Source organism: Macrotis lagotis, chromosome 6, assembly GCF_037893015.1.
Source record: "Macrotis lagotis isolate mMagLag1 chromosome 6, bilby.v1.9.chrom.fasta, whole genome shotgun sequence".
Classification (NCBI taxonomy): Eukaryota; Metazoa; Chordata; class Mammalia; order Peramelemorphia; family Peramelidae; genus Macrotis; species Macrotis lagotis.
Window position 1 is genome coordinate 220,809,505 of NC_133663.1, and position 25,332 is coordinate 220,834,836.

At 36.4% G+C, this 25,332-nt stretch overlaps 1 protein-coding gene across 1 annotated transcript; it reads right to left on the bottom strand.

Moving 5' to 3' along the window:
• Nucleotides 1–608: 608 nt before the first annotated feature.
• On the bottom strand, nucleotides 609–9,010 carry LOC141492350 (uncharacterized). The gene is made up of 6 exons (XM_074192792.1): nucleotides 8,969–9,010; nucleotides 7,809–7,861; nucleotides 6,017–6,161; nucleotides 3,489–3,791; nucleotides 2,512–2,712; nucleotides 609–1,368 (listed from the first exon to the last, which is right to left on the bottom strand). Exons 1-6 carry the CDS (start codon nucleotides 9,008–9,010, stop codon nucleotides 1,186–1,188), a joined length of 927 nt encoding a protein of 308 aa, XP_074048893.1. The 3' UTR covers nucleotides 609–1,185.
• Between the last annotated feature and the right edge of the window lie 16,322 nt (nucleotides 9,011–25,332).

A 25,332-nucleotide genomic window follows, 5' to 3' on the forward strand; every position in this document is an offset into this window, starting at 1 on the left:
TCAGTTTAATATGATTGATCAAAGGTACTGAAGTAATTTATTAAAAGATCCTTCATCAAAAGGGAATGGACCTTTATATACAAAAATATTTATAGATATTCTTTTTTGGAGGAGCAAAGAATTGGAAAATCAGGGGATACCCATCAACTGAGAAAAAGCTGAACAAGTCTGTAGTATGTGGGGGGACAGTTTCAGAAAAACTTGGGAAACATCTATGAACTGATACAATGTGAAGTAAGCAAAACCAGGAGAGCACTGTTAAACATTAACCACAATATTGTAAGGATGATCCATTGTGAAAGATTTAGTAATTCTGGTCAATACAATGATTCATGACAATTCCAAAGGACTCATGATGAAAAAATGCTATCCTCCTACAGATTGAAGCTTACCTTGTTCATTTTCTTTTTCTTTTTTTTTCTTTCTACATCATGGTAAACCTCTCAGAAAACACAGAAAGGACTCACAGTAGTCCAGAAATAAGCTCTACAAATTTTCTCCTCCTCTAATGAATTCCACCTTTTCTCTAGGCTTATTATCATCCAGATTTATGCAAGTCCAACAGTTAGCCACACCAAAAAAGTGGGCATTGACTTCTTTTGGCTAGATTCTCCTCCCACCATTACTAATACCCCATTCTCTAAATCAGAGATAGGATTCTCCCTAGATAGGATATAGGATATAATCATCCCACCCAATAACCTCCCTCCTTTTTTCTCAATGGAGAACATCTTCACCTTGCCTCTCTTTCTCCTTTCCATAAGGAAGAGGTGTCACACTTCTAGAATCAAGGAGAAATTACAGGTATAGCCTGTATACTGTCTACACAATGTGGATTAGACTCCATGAGGGAGAAAATTAACTTGGAACTATGGAGAGGGAAATATTCTAATATTCTTCTTTCAGCCGTAGAGACCCAGAATAAACTCCATAGTGAAGGTAATACTTCAGGTTTCACTCTTGGAAGTGGATTCTAGAAAATAGACCTACAATGACCAGTTACACAAAATACTATCAGGGGTCAGATTTCAAGTATTTATTCCCCTATATTCTGGGGTAGATTGCACTGCTTCCATGCATATGACACTCTTCTCATATTAAGACAATGCCAAAGCCTGGAAATCACCTTTTCTTGCTAAAAATCTGGATTGTCGGAATCATGATACCCACATATTTCCCTCTCCTCTATTTTACCTTGGGGTCTGGAACATTCTTCGAAAGCAGTGTTTGACAGCCTAAGGAATTCATGTGCTTTTGCCTCAAGAGAGACATAAATATATTCCTGGAGGAATCATATCCTCCCTCCCTCCCCATCATTACCTGGTCACCAGTAGGATTCAGATTCTCTCTATTAGACCAGGCTATACTCTGAAAAGGAGGAAATAAAGGCACAGGTTGAATATGAGTTTGAAGATTCTCTTCAAAGTCCAATGTAATGGTATTCTACCAAACCTTGGAACTCTGACTCCTGATTGGTGAGAGTATCCAATGCCCACAACTAGACCCTAGGAGAATCCAGACCACCAGATGGTGCTCAAGTGTTGCCAGTGGCCATTCTCACACTCCATAAAGAAAATCATCCCCAAAGCTGTCATAACACTGTGCACTCCTCAAGTTGAGTACGACATGTGACATTTATATAGTGTTTTAAGGTCTCCTAAAAGTCAGATGTCTTAATCAACTTGAGTATTTACAGTTTTTTACTCAAGGTCACTGAACAACCAAAGGATGGAACCAGAATCCAAATTCAGGTCTCCTCCTAAGTCCTGCATCATGCTGTCTCTCACCAATGGCATGAACAGTTATGCTGTAAAGTGGATGACATGTAACCATGTGTGACTTCATTGAAAATGACTCTCTTGTAGTTATTTGCATGCCGTGTCCCCTTTAGCCTGTGAGCTCAGGGAGAACTGACCAATGAGAGCCTTAGGGAGCCTGTGCAATGTGCCTGACCTGATGCAATCTCTCAGAGGTAAGCTGGGAGAACCTGCTTCTAATAGAGGCCCCTACTCTTCTTCAGAGCTTGTCCAGCCTCAGCAAACAAAGATGAAGGAAACTGCATCTGTCGGAGTATAATGTGCATCCTTCCAGTGATGGGCTCTCATTGGCCAATCCATCATTTCTCCAGTAATGTTCTCTACTCAGTAATGCTCTTTACTATATACTCTCATATAGTTGTTATTATGGACTGAAATTCCACCATTAGACAATCTATCTTATAGATCTTCTTTTAACATTACTTACAAATGAAATTACAAATTACAAAAATCAAAATTACATCTAAAAATGAAATATGTTTATAATGAGGAAGGTCGAAGATGGGCTTTCTGCTAACATCTGGACAAAATCAGGAATATGGGAATTAATCAATTTGTTGTCATTCTCCCCCCTCCCAGTCCCTTAGAATGCTAATAATAATGTTATTTTTATGAACATTGGTTAAAATTAAAGCCATTTATAAAATTTTTAAAATATTAATTTTTCCTTGCCATATACTTCAAGAACACTTACTTTCTTTTTGTCTAAATTCCAATTTCCTTGAAATAAATCATCAGTGGCAGATTTCCCTTCCGAGAACTTTAGGAATTTTGTTTGCTCCAGAAACTTTTCTTCACTTTGGGATGAGTGACACACAACTTCTTGATAAAGTTGATGAAGTTGCTCTACCTGCCGAGTTCGCAATTGAATCTCTTGTTGAAGGACATCTGTTTTCTGCAGGTAAATTACAAAAGTGATATACAAAAGTGTATCCCATGTTTACCTTTAAAAGTCACACTTGCAAATCCAATTATCATAATTGGAATATGGATTTCACTATGCTGCCAAGACTTTCCTGCAAGGAAATCTGAGGTATATACAGATCATTGGTTGAAATGAATAGGAAATAAGGAAGGCTGATATATGAAAATATAATACTTCAATTTCAACCTAATAATGAAACCATTTAATAAATTTTGAAGTCACCAGGGAACACTCCCCAATGAAAGGAACTAGAATACTGGGCAAAAAAAAATTTTTATGGAAGAACTATGCAACACACACATTCAATTTCAAAATAAAAAAAACATTATTTGTATGAACTGGATGTGAAGAAAGAGAAGAGCTTTTTGCTGTAACAATTTCAAATATTCTGATGAAACTGAACAATTGGTCTGACTTTTTAAAAAGTTTTATTGTTATATTTTTGTTTTTATATACAGTATCATCACATATTCACTAGAAATGCTTCCAAGTGACTTGTGGAGATGTCCTCAGAAGTGATATAAACAGAATTACTGGGTTTTAACAATTAGAACTATCCTGATATGAGAAATGTTAAACTGACTTTATAGGAGTTTGCTCCTTTGTTTGCCTTACTGTTTTGAAAGCTCAGCAACAGAAATGGACAAAATTTAAAATGAGGCACAAGTACTTCCTAAATTGGGAATCAACTTAGACATTATGAATAGAATATTTTAAAATGACAACTTTTCTGGCAACATACTCACATATTTCCAAGACTGTTCATTCATACTGAGTTCTTGTATCCTTTCTCTCACAGCTTCCTCTGTAGCTGGCACAGTAATAAAGGTGTTGCTTAGAAGAGTAGCAAGTTCACTAATGAAACTCTGGTGCTGTGTCTGGGTAGTTTTCGTTTCCCAGTTGAGGGTGACTGGGCTTTGTGCTATTGTAGACATTCGCTTGTCCTTGGGAAACAAATCATGTTGACATCTATCCCAAACCTTTAGTTTCTCTGAGAGAAAAATGCTTTCTCTTTCCAAGTTCTTGGCCAGGATAGCTTCCTCATTGTCCTAAAAATGATGATAACATTAAATCTATGTCTTTCAAATTGAGTGATTTCATTCATTCTATTGCTCTAAGATCAAAGAAGAATATAAATATGGTCACAGACTCTCATTTGAGAGAACAAGTACAGCAGAGTCTTCATTTGCAGAGCTGGAAATGACGTTAGATATCAACTAATCTAATCCCTAGATGTTAGAACGGATGAATCAGAGGCCCAGAGCAAGTAAGTAGCAAAAATCAGTGGGTTGGGGAGCCAAGTGTCTTGAGTTCAGGACCTATCTTACCTGCTCTGATTTTTTTTTTTGTTATCACACTGTTCCTTATCTGTAAAATGAGATAAGAATACTTGTACTACCTTCCTCACAGCATTGCTGTATTGATAAAATGACATAATAAGTATAAAATCACTTTGAAAATTTCAGTGTTTTCAAAATACTATATAAATGGAAACTATTTTACTGTTCTTGTCACTATTACTATTAATGAGGAGACCTAAAACTAGCAGAGTAGGGTAAAATATGTCCGAAATTAATACTGTTTAATTTTTTTTGAAAGGGTTACACAAAGATCTGAAGAAAAGCAACCCAAAGATCTTCAGTTGCTTTCCTGTTGCTTAACATTTATTTTTTTTTATCAAATGACTTATATAAAGCTGGAAGAAAATACTACCATACTAGATAAGAGTCTGGAGCCATAAAGATTTTTGTAAGCTAAAACATTAGATTAAATCTCAGCAGATGGAATATAATAGGGAAGAATGTAAAGTCCTGCCATGTGACCCACAGTCATAGAGATAAGCATTGGTTGGTATGAGTGATCTGCAGCACATTGCAAACAAGGAATTGTGAAGCAGGTGATAGGCTCCAGTCTATCAAGTCAGGTTTGGAACATTGTGCTCAATTCTTGAGGGTCACATGATATGATGAATAAACTGTAGAATATATAGAAGAAGTCAACCAGGACAATGAAGGAAGGTAAGATCATGATACATGAGGATTTGGAATATAAAATAATAATAATAATAATAATAATAATAATAATAATAATAAATAATAATAATAAACTAAGATTTACATATTCTCATTATGTGCCAGACACTGTCCTAAGTATTTTACAATCATTATCTCATTTGTTCCTGAGACAGAAGTTAGGTGATTTGTCCAGAGTCATACAGTAAGTATCTGAGGTGAAATTTGAACACAGATTTTCCTGACTCAGGCCTAGTACTCTATTCATTTCTCTATCTAACTTCCCCAATTAAAGAGAATAGTCTAGAAAAGAGTGAGAGGGAGATGACAGGGGCCCTCATGGATGAAAATTTCAAATGAGTCGATTTAGTCTTGATGTTAAGGAAAAACTAATACTTGTTACTTAATTTTTCAACTATGTCTGACTCTTTGTAACCCTGTTTGGGTTTTGGGGTTATTTTTTGGCAAAGATACTCTAGTAGTTTGGTGGTTCCTTCTCTAGCTCATTTTACAGATGAGGAAACAGAGACAAATAAGGTCACTCAACCATTTAGGGTCTAAAGCTGGATATGAACTCAGGGAAATGAATTTTCCTGACTCTAGACCTAACACTCTATTCACTGTCATGCAGCTTCTCTATTTTATTGTTAAATTGGTTCTCTAAGCTACTTCATAGTAGTGATGATGATAATAATATATTAATAATAGTAACAGTGAAGCAAATAATAAAATATTTGAAGTATAAAAGTGATTTTTCACCTAATATTTATGTGTATAGCAAATCCTATAACAAAGAAGAAAGTATTTTTTATTCTAATTTTCTAGATAAAAGTATAATGGAAATTGACTGATTTTACTAAGGCAGTTAATATTACTAGTTAAACACAGACTATAATTCAAATGTTCTGGTTCTCAGAGCTTCTTCCACTAGCCCTCTCCCTCCTTGAATTATGCCCTATAATGATAGCTTACTATTTCCAAAGGTGCCTGAGAGATGGGAGAATACCTAGGGAAGTTTTTCAACTACATTCTTGCAAAAGATCAAATTAATTCCTGTGGTGCTACAGAAGAAATTCTAGGGTTCCAAATTATGGTAAGGAACATGTCAGCTACTTGTTCTTCACTTGGAAAAGATAACTTATTGTAACTGGGCAATTGCTCAGTTTTCGACCAAAGCAGTTCATGAGAAATATGACAGGAGTAAAAATACAGAATAAAATTATTACCTCTCCATAAATTCATCTTGAGTAGAATATTCTTACCTTCTTCACTAAAACCTCTGGGGGATCATCTTGCCCTTCCATATCAAGATTCATAAAAGAGGCTAATATATGTGTGGCATCCGCCAGCTTTTTTTCCAAACCAGCTGCTTTTTGTTCTGCCTTTTCTCTTTCAATACACTGTACTCTGTGGATGATAATAACACGTCTTAATTTTATACATTTCTTACATGCTAAGTAGAATAATTTTTTTCTTTAACGTAGAACTTCCCATGAGAGCAATGTGAATTCTTTGCTATCTAAGCAGTTGTCAAATTAACCATTTATGAGGAGATGCTAGGAATAGCACAAGAAATGCCAAGAATAAAAATAAGGTTTCTACCTTAGGGCATGGCTGTCTTGTCTTTAAAAATCTATTGCCCAGAGTCTATTCTACAAGAACTTCTACTGCTCATTTTCTTTCCCATTAAAACTGACAGACTTCTAAATGAATAGTAATTTGACATATAGACACAGAAACTACTTCAGCACTTGACAATTTTTTAAGGTTTTTGCAAGGCAATGAGGGTTAAGTGACTTGCCCCAGGCCACACAGCTAGGTAATTGTTAAGTGCCTGAGGCAGGATTTAAACTCAGGTACTCATGACTCCAGGGCTGGTGCTCTAGCCACTGCACCACCTAGCTGCCCCTCTATTTTTTTTTCATTTTGAATTTCTATGGAAGCCTTCTCCATGCCACATAGAGGGACTGTCCAGTTCCACACATTGCACTCAGGCAAAAGTTAACCTGCTAGAAAATGTGGTTTACCTTCTAGAGATGATCTGCCACATAGGGGGTCATTCTAATGATTGTTGCCTTTAATCATTCCTTTGCTACTCTCGTTTCACAGTATCTGGACAACCAGAGTCATCCTTTTCTCCCACCTACTGATCCTTAAGTTTATATTGATCTCTTGATTCTCATTTGGTTCCCAAATCAATTTTAGGTTCCTAAGAATTTTCTCTCCTAAAACAGTGTGGGGAAATTCGATTCTCAGAGGAATAATCTGACTGGTGGATGGTGGGACATTAGCACCAAAGAATTAGAAATAGAGAACTGACATAATTCAAGTAACTGACTTGGACAGAATCATTTCTAGGCCTCCTCCTCCTTAGCCTTACTAGGATTGTAATTCCTGGGATTTCCTCAGGTATTTCTGTTATAAATAACCTGGTCTGAAATCTACTCCCTTAACCCCACCCTAACTTCTACATACATACATACATACATACATACACACCAAAAAAAGGATAGTGGTACTTCTTTTTCCTAACAGCCTAGCCCAGGGTACAGTTTCAAATCTTTCATCTCTAATACTCATCAAGAAATGGAATAATCATTTTACATAACGCTGAATCCAAAAGCATGCATAATTTCACCTACTTTAAACACTATGATTGGTGATGATGTTTTGTTCTTGGAAAATACCATGACATCAGGGAGGTGATGCTCTAACAAATACATGAATTGGATGTGAATGAGGGAGTGCTTTGCTAAGTCACTGGCCTCACTTTTTCCTATAGAACCTTTGGGGGAATCCAGGGGCTGGATATGGATGTGGATAAATGAAGATGGCCCTCAATGTGAGACAAATTAATGTTAAGTGGACTTGTCCACCACTAGTAAGTATCAATTGTCCAAGGTCTGATTGGAATTCAGTTCCTCCTGACTCCAGGGCTGATGATGAAATATCTGTAGAATCAAAGCATTTTTTAGAGAACTCTTAGACCTTACGAGTTCAATCTCTTCTATTACAGGTGAGGAAACTGAGTCTCAGAGAGTTAAAGTGACTTACCTAAGGTCATCAAGCAAGTCAGTAGCGGGACCAAGAGCCAAGTCTCCTTCATCCTGTCAGTGAATTTTTCACCATATTAGTCAATGTGGATACCAATTAGAAAACACACCCTACCTTAGATGGCTTTCAAGTTCTGCCACTCTTTCACTTAAGTCCCAGTTGCCTTTTTCCAGGTTCTTAATACTGATATTTTTCAAAGACTTTATTCTGGAGGCTGAAGCATTGATCTCCTCTAGATCGCTGATATGATCTTTCAAGGTCAGATTCTGGGAGGATTGTCTGATACAATTTTCTTTGTACTTTTCTAGTTCAAATTTCAACACTTTCGATGAGAATTTTTTCGTGAGAAGCCTGTTCTGAAGATTCCTTACCTATTTAGGAAAAGATAAATATAAAGATGATATTAACATTCATACTAGAAATATTTAAATAAACTTTAATTAGAACTTTTAAAAATTAATGTCTAGAAAGTGGATATTGATTTTTATAAACTAAATTGAAACCTCCCTGTATTAAAAAAAGTTAATCATATTTTAAAAATAAAATCATGCCAACCAATGAGATAAAAATTCATGAGTGAAGTTATTCATGTTAACACTTCTACTATCTATTTCTACTTACTACAGACTAAAAAGCTCTCAAAATTATAGCTTTAATTAACTGAAGCACAGAATCTCGGAGTTGGGAAGTTCATACCTAGTTCAATCTATACTTTGTCCAACTTCTCCTTCAAGTCATCATCCAGCCTCAGTTTTAAGACCTTCTTTAAGTTTATCATACTTTTGACTAACTCTACTTAGAAAGAATTTGTTCTTTATTTTTATATTAATGTTTTTTATATAAATGAAATTTTGTATTAACATTAAGCCCAAATCTGCCAATCTGTCACTTATACCCATAGCTCCAAGTGTTTTTTTGTTTTTTTTTTTCCGTTTAGGGGCCGAGCAGAACAAGTGTAATCCAATGGTCACTCTTCAAAGGCTTGAAGAGAATTGTCATTTCCTCTATTCCCTTCCCCCAGGACACTTCCTTGTATAGCATGATCTTACCATCCTGATTGCTATCATCTAGAGGTACCTTGACCTCATCTATTCATTCCTAAAATGTGGCATCTCGGATTAAATATGATACTTCCGATTTGAACTGAACTTCAGTCCGACCTTCAGGACTCTCCTAATTGTTCCTACAAAAACTCGGATCATTTAGGCTGTGATCACATATGATAGGGCAAGCAAAATAAATAGTTCCAAATTTTAAGTGCATTTCCTTCTGTAATAGACTGGAAAGAAAAGGGCATATGTGCTTTTTTGCTCTACTAATAATTAAGATACAATTTATATTCCACTTACTTTGTGGCTGTGCTAAACACTTTATAGTTATAATCTCATTTGATCCTCACAAAACCCTGGGAAGCAGTTCAGTGTTGACAACTCTTTGAGACTGGGGTTTTCTTGGGAAAGACACTGGAGTAGTTTTCCATTTCTTTCTCCAGTGTTTCAAGGCAAACAGTGCCTTGTCCTGGGTCACACAGTTAATGAGTGTCTGAGGTCTGGCTTGAACTCAGGTCTTCCTGACTCCAAACAATTGCGCTATTCACTGAATCATCGAGGTCTCCCTTTCTCACTGGTAGGATGGCTTAATTCCAAGGAATTTGGTTCAGCTTCTTCAAAATGAATGGAAATAATAGAGCAACGGAATCCATGTAGTGGACATTCCCTCATCCCTGGGTTGTTCTACAACAGTAGCTACCATTTCAATCAGATGCCACAGAGTATCTATCATCTGAGGCAAAGTACTTCCCTGTCCCCACTCCAAGAAGTTCTCATTGTTTTCTTTCTCATCTCCCTTTCAATTTTTTCCTCTTTTCTTTATGCCTCTCCCTATCCTGTGTCTCAGGACAGACAGTGGTATCTTTTCAACATTACTTCATCACATTAGAAATTATGGACTCCATTTCTAGAAGATTTAAGTGCCATTTCACACTAATTTTCTAAGTGGTGCTATTGTTGAGTCATATTTCCATTTTGGTACAACTGTGTGTGAGCCTATTTGGGGATTTCTTAGCAGAGATCATGGTTTGTCATTTCCTTTACCACTGTTTTGACAGATGAGAAACTGAAGTAAAAAGAGGAAAGAAAAGGGAATGGAAAAGGAAAAGAAAAGTTTAAAAGAAAAGAAAAGGAACAGGAAAGGAAAGGAAGAAACCCCCCCAAAAGGAAAAGGACTTGAAAGTAAAAGGAAAGGGAAGGAAAGGGAAAGGAGAAAGGAAAGGGAAAGGAAAGAGAAGGAAGAATTAAGAAACACACAAAAAATACTTATGTGGTTCTTAAGGGTCCAAAAAGGAAAGAGGAAATAATGACATTGTCTATATCAAATCCCTTCTCAGGAATTTGAGGAAGGATATTTCCTATCTCAAAAAACGTCCTTCCCTTGACTATTAGTGTCCAGTTATAGATATGGCGGAAAAATGAGGATGAAAAACGGGCAATATATTTCAAGAGATATCTAATCCAATCTAGGAAGTGCTTCATTCAACATCACAGACACATAGTTCTTTAGCTATACCCTGCTTTGAAAATTCTAGAAAAGATTCAATTACCATGATGAGGGAGGTTGCTATATATCTAGGAGATTATCACTTAGATTCTTTTTTTTTTACAAGAACTCTGAGTTCATGGGTATAAGGAACTCACAGCAAAAAAATCTCATCTTTCAATGAAAATCAATAACTTCTTTTCCCGTTCAGTCTTAGAGAGGGACACCCAAGGTCACATGACTAGTTACTTTTGAAGTAGGGACTACACAGGGATCTTTTTTTACTTCAAGGCCAATAAATCAATCAAAAATTATTTACTAAGTACTAGGCACTTGCTTATTGATACAAAGATTAAAGAAATCCCTAAATATAGTGAGTTTACATCTATGTACACAAAGTCATGATCTCCATTTGTAGAGAAAAGAATATTGATAGCAGACTTACAGATGACTTCCATAATGAATGCTTACAGTATAAGTCAAGCCAGTCATGCTATGGCATGCTATGGTCCTAAGTTATAGATTTACTTTCATTCTGGGTAAAGATGACTATGAGCTTTGAACTCAACAATTAAGGAAATAGTCACCTTCCTAAATCTGAGATGATTGGGCTCATGTTCATCATTATTAACCAGCCCTGAATTTCCTGTACCTCTCTCCTCAGACCCATCTTTCTTTTCCTTCTTTCTTTTCTTTTCTTTTCCTTCTCCCTTTTTCTCTTGCTCAATAAATGTTGCTTTTTTCTCTTTCTTCCTTTAAAATATATGATTTATTATTTTCAGAGTTAAGTACTGCAACCTCTCCCAATTAATTTCCTCTTCTATGTCTACCCCCATCACACCTGTCCTTTTTTAGATTTGGTTTCCAATCTCACCCTACAGTAAATATCAAAGGATGTTCCTTCCTACTGCACTGTCCTCTCCTCCAATAGCCCCTAGTACAAGATTCACCAAGTTCACTATGAATGACATTAATAGATCTTGAGAGTTGGTCATCTTGAAAGTAACAGGTTATTAGAACTCATCACTGGGTAAAATTTTGAAATCTCTGCTTCCTTGTGTCTGAGCAAATGAAGACAGTCCTTTATATGAAGGAAACTTGAGCTACCACTGCATTTAGTTCCCTCTTAACCATGAAATTTTGATCTAATTTTTCAGTTCAAATTACTTTATTTGACTGAGTGTGATCTTGTGAACTTTTAAAAGAAGAGAAAGACAAATTTGCTTTTACTTTTAAATTAAAAATTGTAAAAGAACATTTGCTTTATAACCAGAAAAAGGTCAGGAACATTTTGTTACTGGAAGAAATTGCATCAATTACAAGCATTTTAATGCCTAACAGGAAAAAATGACATAAGGACTAGGTTCTTTGAGCCACAGATTTTTTTTTTCTTTAGATATATTCAGGGCAAGAAAAAGGAGGATATCTTATTCCATCTTAAGAAGTCCAGTAGGGAGGGGCAGGGACAAGATGGGGACAAGAGCAGATTTTGTCTTAGGAGCGCTCTCATAAATTTTCAAAACTAAGGACTTTAACTAAATTTTCAAGAGAGAGAACCCACAGAGGGTCCCAGTGAGGCAGTTCGCCTACTCAAGATAACCGGGAAAAGAGCAGAAAGGCTCTGGTCCCTGGGGTTGGAGGGGTGGCCTGCCAGAGGGGTGGCCCAGCAGAGCAAAAGAACTCCAGTCTCCCAGAGGCAGACCCAGTGCGCTGGGAGCCAAGGCTCCCAGCAGCTGGGTAGCTTCCTGACCTATGCCCCGGGGAGCACTGGGCACAAATTGGGGGAACAGCGGGGGGACCTCTGCCAGAGCAAGTGCTTGAAGCCCAACCCTCAGGGAACACAGCAAGCAGAGTGGCCACCACAGCCCCGATCCAGGAAACAGAAGCAGGTGGAGCTGGTAAGCATGAACCCCCAGGCCATGAGCCCATTGAACCTAGGGAGGGGAGTGAAGAGAGAGACTGCAGAGCTCTGCCCCTGGAACAGGACTCTGGGCCTCTGAACACATTCAGATCCTGATCACAGTCTAGGCTCCCCCATAGAACAGCAAGGGCCCCCTGCACCTCAGCCCCATAGCAGGGTGGGGCACATAAGATCATTCACAGACCAGGAGGGAAGACAGAGTCTCACACACTGAGACCCATGTGGGAGTGTCCCAAAAGCTCAGAAAACACCCCAAAAACAGGCTTAGGCTGGGAAAATGAGCAAGCAGAGAAAAAAGAGGAGCACCATTGAGAAATACATTATCTATAATCCCAAGAAGGATCAAAACACTCAGTCTGAAGATGAGGAAGCACAAGCTCCTGCATCTAAAGACTCCAAGAAAAACAGAAATTAGGCTCAGGCTGTGACAGAGCTCAAAGAAGACTTTGAAAATCAAATGAGGGAGTTAGAAGAAAAACTGAGAAAAGAAATGAGAGAGATGCAGGAAAAACATGAAAATAAAGTCAGCAGCTTAGTCAAGGAAATCCAAAAAAATGCTGAAGAAAATAGAATGCTAAAAACCAGCTTAGGTCAAATGGATAAAACAGTTAAAAAAGTTATTGAGGAGAAGAATGCTTTAAAAAGCAAAATTGGCCAGATGGAAAAAAGAGATAAGAAAACTCTCTGAGGAAAACAAATCCTTCAGACAAATACCTCAGAGAGATTGATGAATTTGTGAGAAATCAGGACTCATTACTTCAAAACCAAAATAAAAAATGAAAACTTAGAAGAAAATGTGAAACATCTAATTGAAAAAACAACTGATATGGAAAACCGATTGAGGAAAGATAATTTAAAAATTATTGGAATACCTGAAAGTCATGATCAGGAAAAGAGCCTTGACATCATTTTCAAAGAATTACTACAGGAAAAGTGCCCTGATATCCTAGAAGCAGAGGGCAAAATAGAAATGGAGAGAATCCACCCATAACCCCGAGAAAGAGATCCCAAAAAAAAACAAACCCTAGGAATATTCTAGCCAATCTCCAGAATTCCCAAGTCAAAGAGAAAATATTATAAGCAGCCAGAAGGACACAATTCAAATATCTTGGAGCTGCAGTCAGGATCACACAGGACTTAGCAGCAACTACATTAAAAGCTCAGAGTGGGGGCAGCTACGTGGCACAGTGGATAAAGCACTCTGGAGTTAGGAGTACCTGGGTTCAAATCCCTTCTCAAACATTTAATAATGACCTAGCAATGTGGTCTTGGGCAAGCCACTTAACCCCATTTGCCTGGCAAAAAACAAAAAACCTAAAAAAAATAAAACAGATGTGATCCACCCGCAACCGAGTTGTTGGTGTTGGAAGAAAGACTGAAGCACATTTTAAAAATTATTATTATTATTTCTTGGGGGGTGCAGGCCAAATGGGGCTGGTTTGCCTGCCTGGAGCAGCACAGCAGGGTGCTCGTTGGGTTTCTGAGGCCAGATTAGGACTAGGGTGCTCCTGGCTCAAAAGCCAATGCTCTGTCGGACACCCAGCCATGCCTACTATTATTACCATTTTATTTTATTTTGGGGTCTTTTTTTTTTGGTTTTTGCAGGGTAGTGGGGTTGGGGTGGCTTGCATGTCACACGGCTGGCTGATTTTTGGGTGTATGGGTCCGGATATAGGTTCAGGTGCTCTTGGCTCCAGCGCTGGAGCTCTGTCCATTTTGCCACCTGGCCATACCTACAATTATTACTATTTTTTTTAATTTTAATTTTCTTTCTCTCCCCTTTATTTCATCGCTCAAGCGAGTCTATATTTTTTGGGGAGAGGTGGTATTTGTTTACTCTTAAACAAGAAAATTTTATTAATGTATAATCAGAAAAACTTGAAAAAACTATGAACTGATGCTAAGTGAAGTGAGAAGCAGCAAGAGAGCATTGTACACATTGCTGTTATTACAGCAACATTGTGTAGTGACCAGCTATGATAGTTAGCTCTTTCCAGCAATACAGTGATCACAGTCAATTTGCTTTATTTTTTTCTTAGATTTGTTCAAGGCAAATGGGTTAAGTTTGCACAAGTGCACACAGCTAGGCAATTATTAAGTGTCTGAGACTGGATTTGAACCCAGGTACGCCTGACTCCAGGGCCCGTGCCTTATCCACTTTGCCACCTAGCCGCCCCTGATCACAGACAATTCTTAAAGACATGATATAACAAGACTAATATGGAAACAGGTTGAATACAATTGTACATGTATAACCTGTATCAGATTATTGGTTGAAGAGGGGAGAAGGGAGAGAAGGCAGAGGGAAGAAAAATATGGAAGTCAAAAGCTTATGCAAAGATGAATGTTGGAAACTATCTTGGCATGTACTTGGAAAAAATAAAATAACATTAAAAAAGATTTGTGATGTAAAGTGTCATCCATATCCAGAGAAAAAGAAACTATGGAGTCCAAACACATATTAAAAATGCTATTTTCAAATTTTTCAATTTGTTTTTTACTTCTTATGGTTTTCCTTTTGTTCTGATTGTTCTTTCATAGGATGACTAATATGGACATATGTGTAACAGGATTGTGCATGTATTACCTATATCAGATTACTTCCCATGTTAGGGTGGGAGGGAAAAAAATCTTTACAAAAATGAAATGTTAAAAACTATCTTTTCATAAATTTGGAAAAATATTCTTTTTTAAAAAAAGAGAGCCCTTTGAGATACGTCCAAATTCATCATTTTGCTTATAAGGAAACTGAGGCTCTTTTTGTATTCCCAGCACTTAACACTATGCCAAATATATAGGTGTTTAATCAATGTTGACTGCTCCATTGATTTGCCCAAGATTATACAACTCATCAGCTCCTCAAGGTTTCTTTCTTTTGTTGTCAATCATAAATGTTCCTGAAATGTCCTGCATATTAGCTGGCACTTAAGTGGCAATTAAATTTATTTCCAAAAAGATATTCAGTTAGTACATTTTTGTCAGGATTGCAATGTAGGGGTAGAGGAGGGTTTGTTGTGATGTTTTTTCCCTATGTAATAAAAAATTTGACCAATATGGAATTAACTTTAGAGAAAATCAATTTGAATTATGCAGTATTTTTAAGTTACTCACAGAAGCTGAATCTCTTTGGTGCACCTGTTTTAATAGATAACTATGATTTTATAATTAACATATTAATTCTTATATAAATGTGCCTTAAAGTACATCAGAGCACATGAAAACTGTACTAGTAATTTTATCAATCCCATTCCCTATAATCTCCTCCACAGATACATAATTATGTTGTTTAATAATTCCTTTCTTCGAAGACAATACAAAGGTAAACATCCCAACTCATGTCCAAATTAAGACAAATCCTAAAATAAATATGACCCATACTGCTAAGGTTTACTATATAATTCTCCTTCTTATCAGAGTTAGAAAGCAAAAGGATTAATATCATGATTTCCAGAAAGTACCATCAATTATTTTAAAGAAAAATTTTGCATGTAACAATCACTTCTGTCTTACATAAGGGGTCCATTGTACTTAGTGTCCTTTTTCTTTTCTTTTTTTGGGTTTTGCAAGGCAGTGGGGTTGAGTGACTTGCCCAAGGTCCCACAGATAAGTAATTATTAAGTGTCTAAGGTTGGATTTGAACTCAGGTCCTCCTGACTTCAGGGTCAATTCTCTATCCACTGGACCACCAGCTGTCCAATTATTGTCCTTTTTCAAGTTATACTTAAAAGGAATTGGATAAATTAATACAATGAAACAATATAATCAATTATTACCTATCCAAGCTAATAAAGTAATATTTTTAAAGGTAAATAGCATAAAGATACAAAGAGAATTGCTTATTACTACTGATTTTGGATTGGTGAGAAGGGAAAAGTAGGATCACATGCATGTGCCTGGTAAGATGAGATCCTAGGAAGAGTTGGGCAATAATATCTCAAGAATTTGCCATCTGGTTGACAGCTGAAAGTGGCAGCAATAGTAGCTAATATTATGTATAGCATTTAAGGTTTGCAAAGAGTTTTACTATGTTATTTCATTTGATCTTCCCAAAAACCCTGTGAAGTAAGGACTATTATTACCTGTATTTTTATAGACTAAGAAACTGAAAGAGAGAAAAGATTAAGAACCTTGCCCAAGGTCACACAGCTAGATAAGTGTCTAAGGCAGGATTTAAATTCAGATCTCCCTGGAAACAGACCAAAAAGAAAAATGGCCAAATATACTTTTAAGGTATTAAAGTATTTCTGTGAATACCTATATGTTGCAGATCTTGGCTAATTTATTCATCATCATTCTTTTGAGTCTCACACACATGTCTTAAAACTTAAAAGTATGAAAGAAAAAATAAAAAGGGCAGCTAGTTGGACACAGTGGATAGAGCACTGGTCCTTGAGACAGGAGTACCTGAGTTCAAATCGCCCTCAGACACTTAATAATTACCTAGCTGTGTCACCTTGGGAAAGCCACTTAACCACATTGCCTTACAAAATAAAATAAAAAATAAAAATAGAAACTATTAAAATTTATTTTTATTATCATCTTTTCCTATCCTCATTGAACATTTCCTAGTAGCAACTATTAAAAAAAGAAAAAACAAAAGCAGTTCCACCAAACAAATAATCTTAGCAACCAGGTCTGAAAAATTGTACCCCCATAGTCCGCCATCCCCTGCAAAGAATTTGGAAAGGAAGGACATTTTCTCAATTTTTATTTGAGGATCAACTGGGTCATTGTAATTACACAACATTCAATTTTATTGTTCTTTGTTTATGTTGTTCTAAGTCATCATGTACACTATTTTCCTAAATATGTTTCCTTCATATTGTAACAGTTCATTTAAGTCTTCCCATGTGGATATAAAATCTTCATATTTGTTGTTTCTTTGTAATCTATTGAACAATTCTCCAAATGTCAGATATCTACTTTATTTTTGGCTCCATATTACCATAAAAAAGTTCCACAATGCATATTTTGACATTTATCGTTTTTGTTTGGTCTTGTTCTAACATGTAGCTATTGAATTGATGTTATCTCAGACAAAGTTTAAAAAGATCAAGGTCTCCTACTGCATCTAGTGCCACCTCCAGTCCTGACCTATCTCTTGCCCCATTATCTGTGATGACTCTGGAGTTAAGGACTTTGCATAGCTCTGCCTCACAGATAGAAAAAAACAACAATATTTCCTAGAAAAGCTTTCTTTGTTGTTTTTTCTATCTGTTGATATTACTATTTCACCTAATAAAGCATTCACTGATACAAGTAGATGTTTGATATACAGTTAAAATTTAGAAGTGAGTATTCATCCTTTCCAGTTCATGGGATTATCTCAAATTCAGTTGGTTATTTTGCTCAGGTTGGTGAGGAGAGACAGCCTAATATGATTCTTTAGGGCTGGGTATAGGATCAGAAAGTTAGTTCAATTGACATTTCTAACACACACCAATTGTGACATCGTGGGTCAGTCACTTACCTTAGTTTCCTAATGTTTCAAAGGGTATTATAGTATTTACATTATAAAGTTGTAGTAGGCCTATATAATGTTCCATTCAGGATATTCCAAGAGTCTTAGTGCAGATTTAGACCTTAAAGTCTTTGGAACACCTAAAAAAATTAAAGCTCTACATAATTGTCAGTTGTTTTTATTTGGTTCATGCCTGCCAAGAAGCTGCTTGTTCCTTTTTCAGGATATGTCATTCTACCTGAAGACCACCTCACTATTCACAAAATTCAAAGCTTCTCTTTGGAGAGATTTAGGTCTTATGAAAACCATGGTGAGAAGGTATACTGCCAACAGCATAGTACAAAAAATTGTTAGGAAATTGTAATCAGCTTGTTTTTCTTCCACATTTATTGAGGAATAATTTTCCCTGAAAATTCTGTTTGTAAATAATCCACACACCTCTGTTTGAAGAGTCTTGTTTTTCACCAGCAGGTCTGCAAAGTCAGTATGAACTGAGTTAGCTCCCCTTTTGAAGTACAGCATGGAGTTTGGAGAAGAGTCTGCTTCAAGGGGTGGGTCAAAAGGAGACTGAAAAGAGAAATTGCAAGTATTTGAGCCTTTACTACCAGCCTTATGGATAGAACTAAAAATTTACAATCCCACAATAGTTCTTCAAATATTCCCTGTTAAGGAAGGACACATTTCTAAGGATCCCTCTCAAAAACAGTCCTACCATTACTATCTGAGATAAAAGATTGAATTGTGCACATAATTGTTTGCTTGTTGCCCCCCACATTAGGATGTAAGCTCCTTGAGGGTAAGGACATGTCTTTTGCCTTTCTTGAAGTTCCCCATGTTAAGCATAGTGACTGACACATTAATGTATCTACCCAGATAGATCTATGGAGCAGAGGGACCATGAAAGTTTATGTAAAAGCACTGAGAAAAATTTGTCTAACTTCCAGTAAAAGTTTTGCAATGACTATAAGCCACAGTGGGTCACCCAAAGACTATTTCTTATTATTTTGGAACGAGGCAGATACTATTTAATTCCAGAGGATTATAGGATTTAAAACTGGGGAGGACTCTGGGGGTAGAGTAGAATGAGAGAATGTTTGAGAAAACTGACGCCCAGAGATATTTAATTGGAAATTTATCCAAATCATAGTTCATGATTATTCTTACTAACATCGTTATGACCTAGGTTTGCATTTGTCTGCTAACTTGCTAAGACATATTTTTCCTTTATTACAAGGTCGCCCCCTAATGGCAAATAAGGGGAAGAGCAATTAATAAACTCAATTATATTATCTTTTTCTTAAGTCAAAGTTAATGAAACTAATATACAAGGAAAAACTATTCTACTATCATTCAAATAATCATTGGATAAAGATAAATTTATCACATGGTACTTGGTGCGAGAAAAATATCAATCCTCAAGTATATTTCCCTAAAGTTATCAGTTTTCAAGTTTTAAAATTGTAATGGCCAATAGTTGTAGTAGAGAACAGATAATCAATTATTCCTGTCAGAGAGGTTGAGCATCACAAAATCGGGGTATATATATTAGGTTGCATTATTATTTATTTTCCTTCAATGTTTGTTATAAATCAATCTGAAATACTTTCTAGAGACTCTTTGCTGCATTCTGATATGGGTTATTCCAGGTTTGTAGAAAATCCAGTGCTATTTTATATTGCTGCTGCTGCTGATGTAGTTGTCAATTAGTCATGTCCAAGACTATTTGACCTCATGGATTTTGTCCTTGGAGTTTTCTTGGCAAAAACACAGGAGTGGTTTGCCACTTCCTTCACCAGTATGTTCTGGGCATCAGTGGCACAGGATTTTTGACATTCATTTAAGATGACTCCAAAAGAGAGAGACACTTTTTTATGAACAATGGTAACATAGAACATCAAACCAGCTTTTAAAAAAGTTCCTCAAAAAGTGTTCTTTTATGGTATTAAGTCTCCTTAAAATGATATTGCATATGTATATATATATAAACATATATATATATATATATATATATACAATTTCTTAATATCTAATTCAAAATTCATTAGGCATCTTTACTCTATGCCCAATAGTAGAATTTTTACGATAGTAAATATAGTCTCTCCCAAAAATCTTATTGCAGTTTTAAGTTTCAATAATAAAAATAATATAAAAAGACTCATCTTTTAAAATGACATTTTTTCCCAGTTACATATAAGGACAATATTTTACATTCATTTTTAAAAATTTGACTTCCAAATTTTACACCCTCCCTTCTTCCCTCACCTCTTCCCTCTCTGAGATGACAAGCAACTTTATATATATGTTCATATATGTTCAATGAGGCAAAACATATTACCATATTAGTAATGTTGTAAATAAAAACGCAGACCCAAAGGGGAAAAAAACATGAAAAAAAGAACGTAGAAAATAGTATGCTTTGATCTGCATTCAGATTCCATAAAGTTCTTTCTCTGGAGGTAAATAGTATTTTTTCACCGCAAGTCCTTTGGCATTGTCTTGCATTGCAATGCTGAGAATAAGTTGCAAAATCTCAAAGCTATTCAGACTTTTGGAATCCCTGTATAGAAACTCCTCCTGGAGTTTACAACCTAGAAGGAACTGTATGAAACAGAAACAATTGAATTCCAGGCCTTTGCCAAGTTTTGAATCCTCTTCATGCAACCACTAACCTCATCATCTCCAATACTGTAAGAGTCTCTTAATTAGTTTCCTGGCATCAATTAGTTCCGTCTTCCAATCTATCTTTGACATAGTTCACAAAATAAGTCTTCCTAAGGCTATCACTATCTCTATCACTCTTTTTCTCAAAAATCTTCAAGTTCCTTTTTGCACCTCTCTTACAAAACCCTTTGTCTAACAAAACCCATTTGTTAATGCACACCTCCCTTTCAAATTACCTTATATTTGCTCATCTATCTACATGCTATGCCCCACTGTTGTTCAGTCATTTTAGTCATGTCCAACTCTTCATGGCACCATCTGGGATTTCCATTTCCTACTCCAGCTTATTTTACAGATAAGGAATTGAGACAAACTGGCTTAAGTGACTTGCTCAGCTAGCTAATAAGTCTGTGGGGCCAGATTTGAGCTCAGGAGATAAATCCTGACTTCAGGCTCAGAACTCTCTCAGGCACCTAGCTGCCTTATATCCTCCTAGTAAGATGCAGTGTGACCATATAGAGTAGTTGATTAATGTTTGTTGAATTGAAAAATACTAGGCATAATGAGTGCATAGGAAGAGTACTGAGTATCATGACATTTTTTAATATAAAATGGACTTAATTTCATTGCTTTTGTGTTTGTTCAAGTAAAAACTATTGGTACAGACTATTGTCAGTAGATGTCTAATAAATATTGAATTAGATATTAAGGAACATATCTGAAGATACAATATCTTATGGAGACTTTTTAAAATGAAGAAAGAACAGTTTTCTAGTAAACCATCATATGAGAGATAATGAATCCTTGAAAAATAAAGATTTCCACAGTAATTGAATGAGACCATAATTCCATATGCAAAAAATATGAGAAACTGATTATTAATCACAATGCTAAATTGTGACTACTTCTTTAGACATTACTTTAATAGAAAGGCTCTTTTTTGAAAGTCGGGGGAAAAAGTACCTCTTTTGCTCGTTTTACTACTGCTTCAATTTCTCTGTTTACTGTATATAGCTCATTAGTAAGAGCTTCCAGCTTCTGATAGGCACTTTCTTTGTCCTCTCTGGCTTCTGGCTCAGTGTAGTTTAATGTTGTTTTCAAATTGGTCACCTTTTTAGATGGCTTCTCTTTAATTGTTTCAAGCCTTTGAAAAGATTTCTGGAGTTTTTCAATGGTTTTGTCCTGAGGGGTAGGAAGAGAACGATTATGATTCTGGCATTAATATTTAAAAAGCAAATAAAAAGGGGGGGAACAGACATTTCTTAGTATTTACAAAGAGCAAGGTTCTGAGCTAAGTACTTTGCAAAATTCATCTCATTTAGAAATGCAAATTAAAACAACTATGAGGAACCACCTCACAATCAAACTGACTAAAATGAGAAAAAGGGAAAAGATCATTGTTGGAGACATTGTGGGAAGATTAGGACATTAATACCCTGTTGGTGGAGTTGTAAACTAATCCATTCATTCTGACAAGCAATATGGAGCTATGCCCAAAGAACAATAAAACTGATCATAATGGCCCCTTCACTCCTATCTTGAGAGGTGTGCCATTTTGTAAAGCTCTCTCTCTCTCTCTCTCTCTCTCTCTCTCTCTCTCGCAAGGCAATGGGGTTAAGTGGTTTGCCCAAGGCCACACAGCAAGGTAATTATTAAGTATTTGAGGCTCAATTTGAACTCAGGTACTCCTGACTCCAGGGCTGGTGCTCTATCCACTGTGCCCCCAAGTGGCCCCAAGTTATTTTAATAAAAAAGACCATTTTAATCACTTTGGATGAAGTATTCATGAGTCATTTATAATAATTTGGGGGCTAGGCCTCAATATTAATGTAAATCTCTTTATCTGATATTGTCCATTAAGAACATATGAAAAGAATGCAGGCAAATGGCTTGATTTCAAGCCTACTTTCTTAGTGTTCTCTGCTGAGGAAATATCTCAAGGTATTCCTGGGACGATTGGCCTGGAGTTGAGAGTGATTAAAATGTCTGGGGGTAGAAGGAGTGATTTCAAGGGTGGCATCAGTGGTCAAAACCACCCTGAACTGGCTGAGAAGTCCTCCAGTTGGAAGATTTATCCTGAAGGAGAGGCCAGAGAATAATAGGGTGTCCTAAAGGAGGGAGATTTGGGGTTCCCTCGCCAGGAATTTCCCCCAAATCTTTAAAGCCGATGGCTGCCTCCACACTTGAGGAGCAAGGCAGCCACTGGCTCACTGAGGTGGTAGATGTCCTGGTGGGTTGAGTTAAAGAGAAAAAAAACTGTGGTTTGAGGACTGGTTAGAAGAGAGAAAGAACTTTTAAGGAAAAGATTGAGAAGTTATAGTAGGGAAGATTTCTTATTCTTATGACTGTCTGGGACAAATTCCTTCTTTAAGTTTACCATACTTTTCAATAACTCTACTTATTAAGAATTTGTTCTATATTTTTATATTAATTCTTTTTATATAAATGCAATTTTATTTTAACATTAAGCCCAAATCTGCCAATCTATCACTTCTACCCATAGCTCCAAGTTTTTTCCTTTTAGGGGCCAAGCAGAACAAGACTAATCCAATCGTCACTCTTCAAATGCTTAAAGAGAATTATCATTTCTTCTATTCCCCTCCACCAAGTCACTTCCTTTTATAGCATGATCTTACCATCCTGATTGCGATCATCTAGAAGTTCCTCGACCTTGTCTATTCATTCCTAAAATGTGTCATCTCAGATTGAATATAATACTCCCGATTTAAACTGAACTTGACTCAGTCCTTCTGGACTCTCCTAATGGATTCTACAAAAATTCTGATCTTTTAGGCTGTGATCACATATGTTAGGACATGCCAAATAAATAGTTCCAAATTTTAAGGGCATTTCATTCTTCAATAGACAGGAAAGAAAAGCCATATGTGCTTTTTGCTCTAATAATAATTAAGATACCATTTATATTCCTCTTACTTTGTGGCTGTGCTAAACACTTTATAGTTATTATCTCATTTGATGCTCACAAAACTCTGGGAAGCAGTTCAGTGTTGACAGCTGAGACTGGGGTTTTCTTGGGAAAGACACTGGAGTAGTTTGCCATTTCTTTCACCAGTGGATCAAGGCACAAGGCAAACAGTGCCTTGCCATGGGTCACACAGTTAATGAGTGTCTGAGGTCAGGCTGGAACTCAGGTCTTCCTGACTCCAAACCATTGCTCAATTCATTGAATCATCTAGCTGTCTCTTTCTCACTGGTAAGATGACTTAATTCCAAGCTATTTGGTGCAGCTTCTACAAAATAAATGGAAATAATAGAGCAAAGGAATCCATGTGGTGGACATTCCCTCATCCCTGAGTTGTTCTAAAACAGTAGCTACCATTTATATCAGATGCCTCAGAGTATCTATCATCTGAGGAAAGTACTTCCCCACCCCACTCCAAGAAGTTCTCATTTTTTTCTTTCTCCTCTCCCTTTCAATTTTTCCTCTTGTTTCCTCTCCCTATCCTGTATCTCAGGACAGCCAGTGGTATCTTTTCAACATTACTTCACCAGATTAGAAGTTATGGACTCCAATTCAAGAAGTTTTAAATGCCATTTAACACGAATTTTCTAAGTGGTGCTATTGCTGAGTCATATTTCCATCTTGTTACAATTGTGTGTGAGCCTATTTCGGGTTTTCTTAGGAAAGATCATGGTTTGCCGTTTCCTTTTCCAACTTGTTTTATAGATGACAAACTGAAGTTAGTAGAGGAAAGAAAAAGGAAGGGAAAAGGAAAAGAGAAGGGGGAAAGGAAAAGGAAGAGGAAAATGAAAGGAAAGGAAGAAACCAAAAAAAATGGAAAAGGATTGGAAAGTAAAAGGAAAGGGAAGGAAAGGGAAAGGAGTGAGGAAAGGGAAAGGAAAGAGAAGGAAGAAACTAAGCAACACCCCAAAAAATACTTATGAGGTTCTTAAGGGTCCAAAAAGGATAGAGGAAGTAATGACATTGTCTAGATCAAATCCCTTCTCAGGAATTTGAGGAAGGATATTTCCCATCTCAAAAAAAGTTCATCCCTTGACTATTAGCGTCCAGTTATAGATAGGGCAGAAAAATGAGGATGAAAAAGAGGGAATATATTTCAAGAGATATCTAATCCAATCTAGGAAGTGCTTCATTCAAGATAACAGACAGCCAGTTCTTTAGCTATACCCTGCTTTGAAAATTCTAGAAAAGATTCCATTTCTATGATGAGGGTAGTTAATATATGTCTAGGAGATTATCACCTAGATTCTTTTTTTTTTGCCAGAACTCTGAGTTCATTGGTATAAGGAACTCACAGCAAGACATATCATCTTTCAATGAAGATCAATTTTTTCTTTTCCCATTCAGTCTTAGCGAGGGATACCAAAGGTCACAGGACTGGTTGCTTTCGAAGTAGGGACTACACAGGGATCTTTTTTTTTTTTTCTTCAAGGCCAATAAATCAATCAAAAAGTATTTACTAAGTACCTGGCACTTGGTTATTGATACAAAGATTAAAGAAATCCCTAAATATAGTGGGTTTACATCCATGTACAATAAGTCATGATCTCCATTTGTAGAGAAAAGAATATTGATAGTACACTTGCAGATGACTTCCAGAATTGAAAATTACAGTATAAGTTAAGAGATTCATGCTAAGGCATGCTGTGGTCCCAAGTTATAGATTTACTTTCATTCTGGGTAAAGATGACCATGAGCTTTCAACCCAGCAATTTAGGAAATAGTCACCTTCCTAAATCTGAGATAATTGGGCTTATGTTCATAATTATTAATTCCTGTACCTCTCTCCTCAGACCCAACTTTCTTTTCCTTCCTTCCTTCCTTTTCTTTTCTTTTCCTTCCCCTCTTTCTCTTGCTCAATAAATTAACCTGACTCTCTTGACTTCCTTGGATTTACTTCCCCAAAACCTTTTTCAAATTAAAATAGCATTTCTTTCTATGATTTCTTTATTTAACATATTTA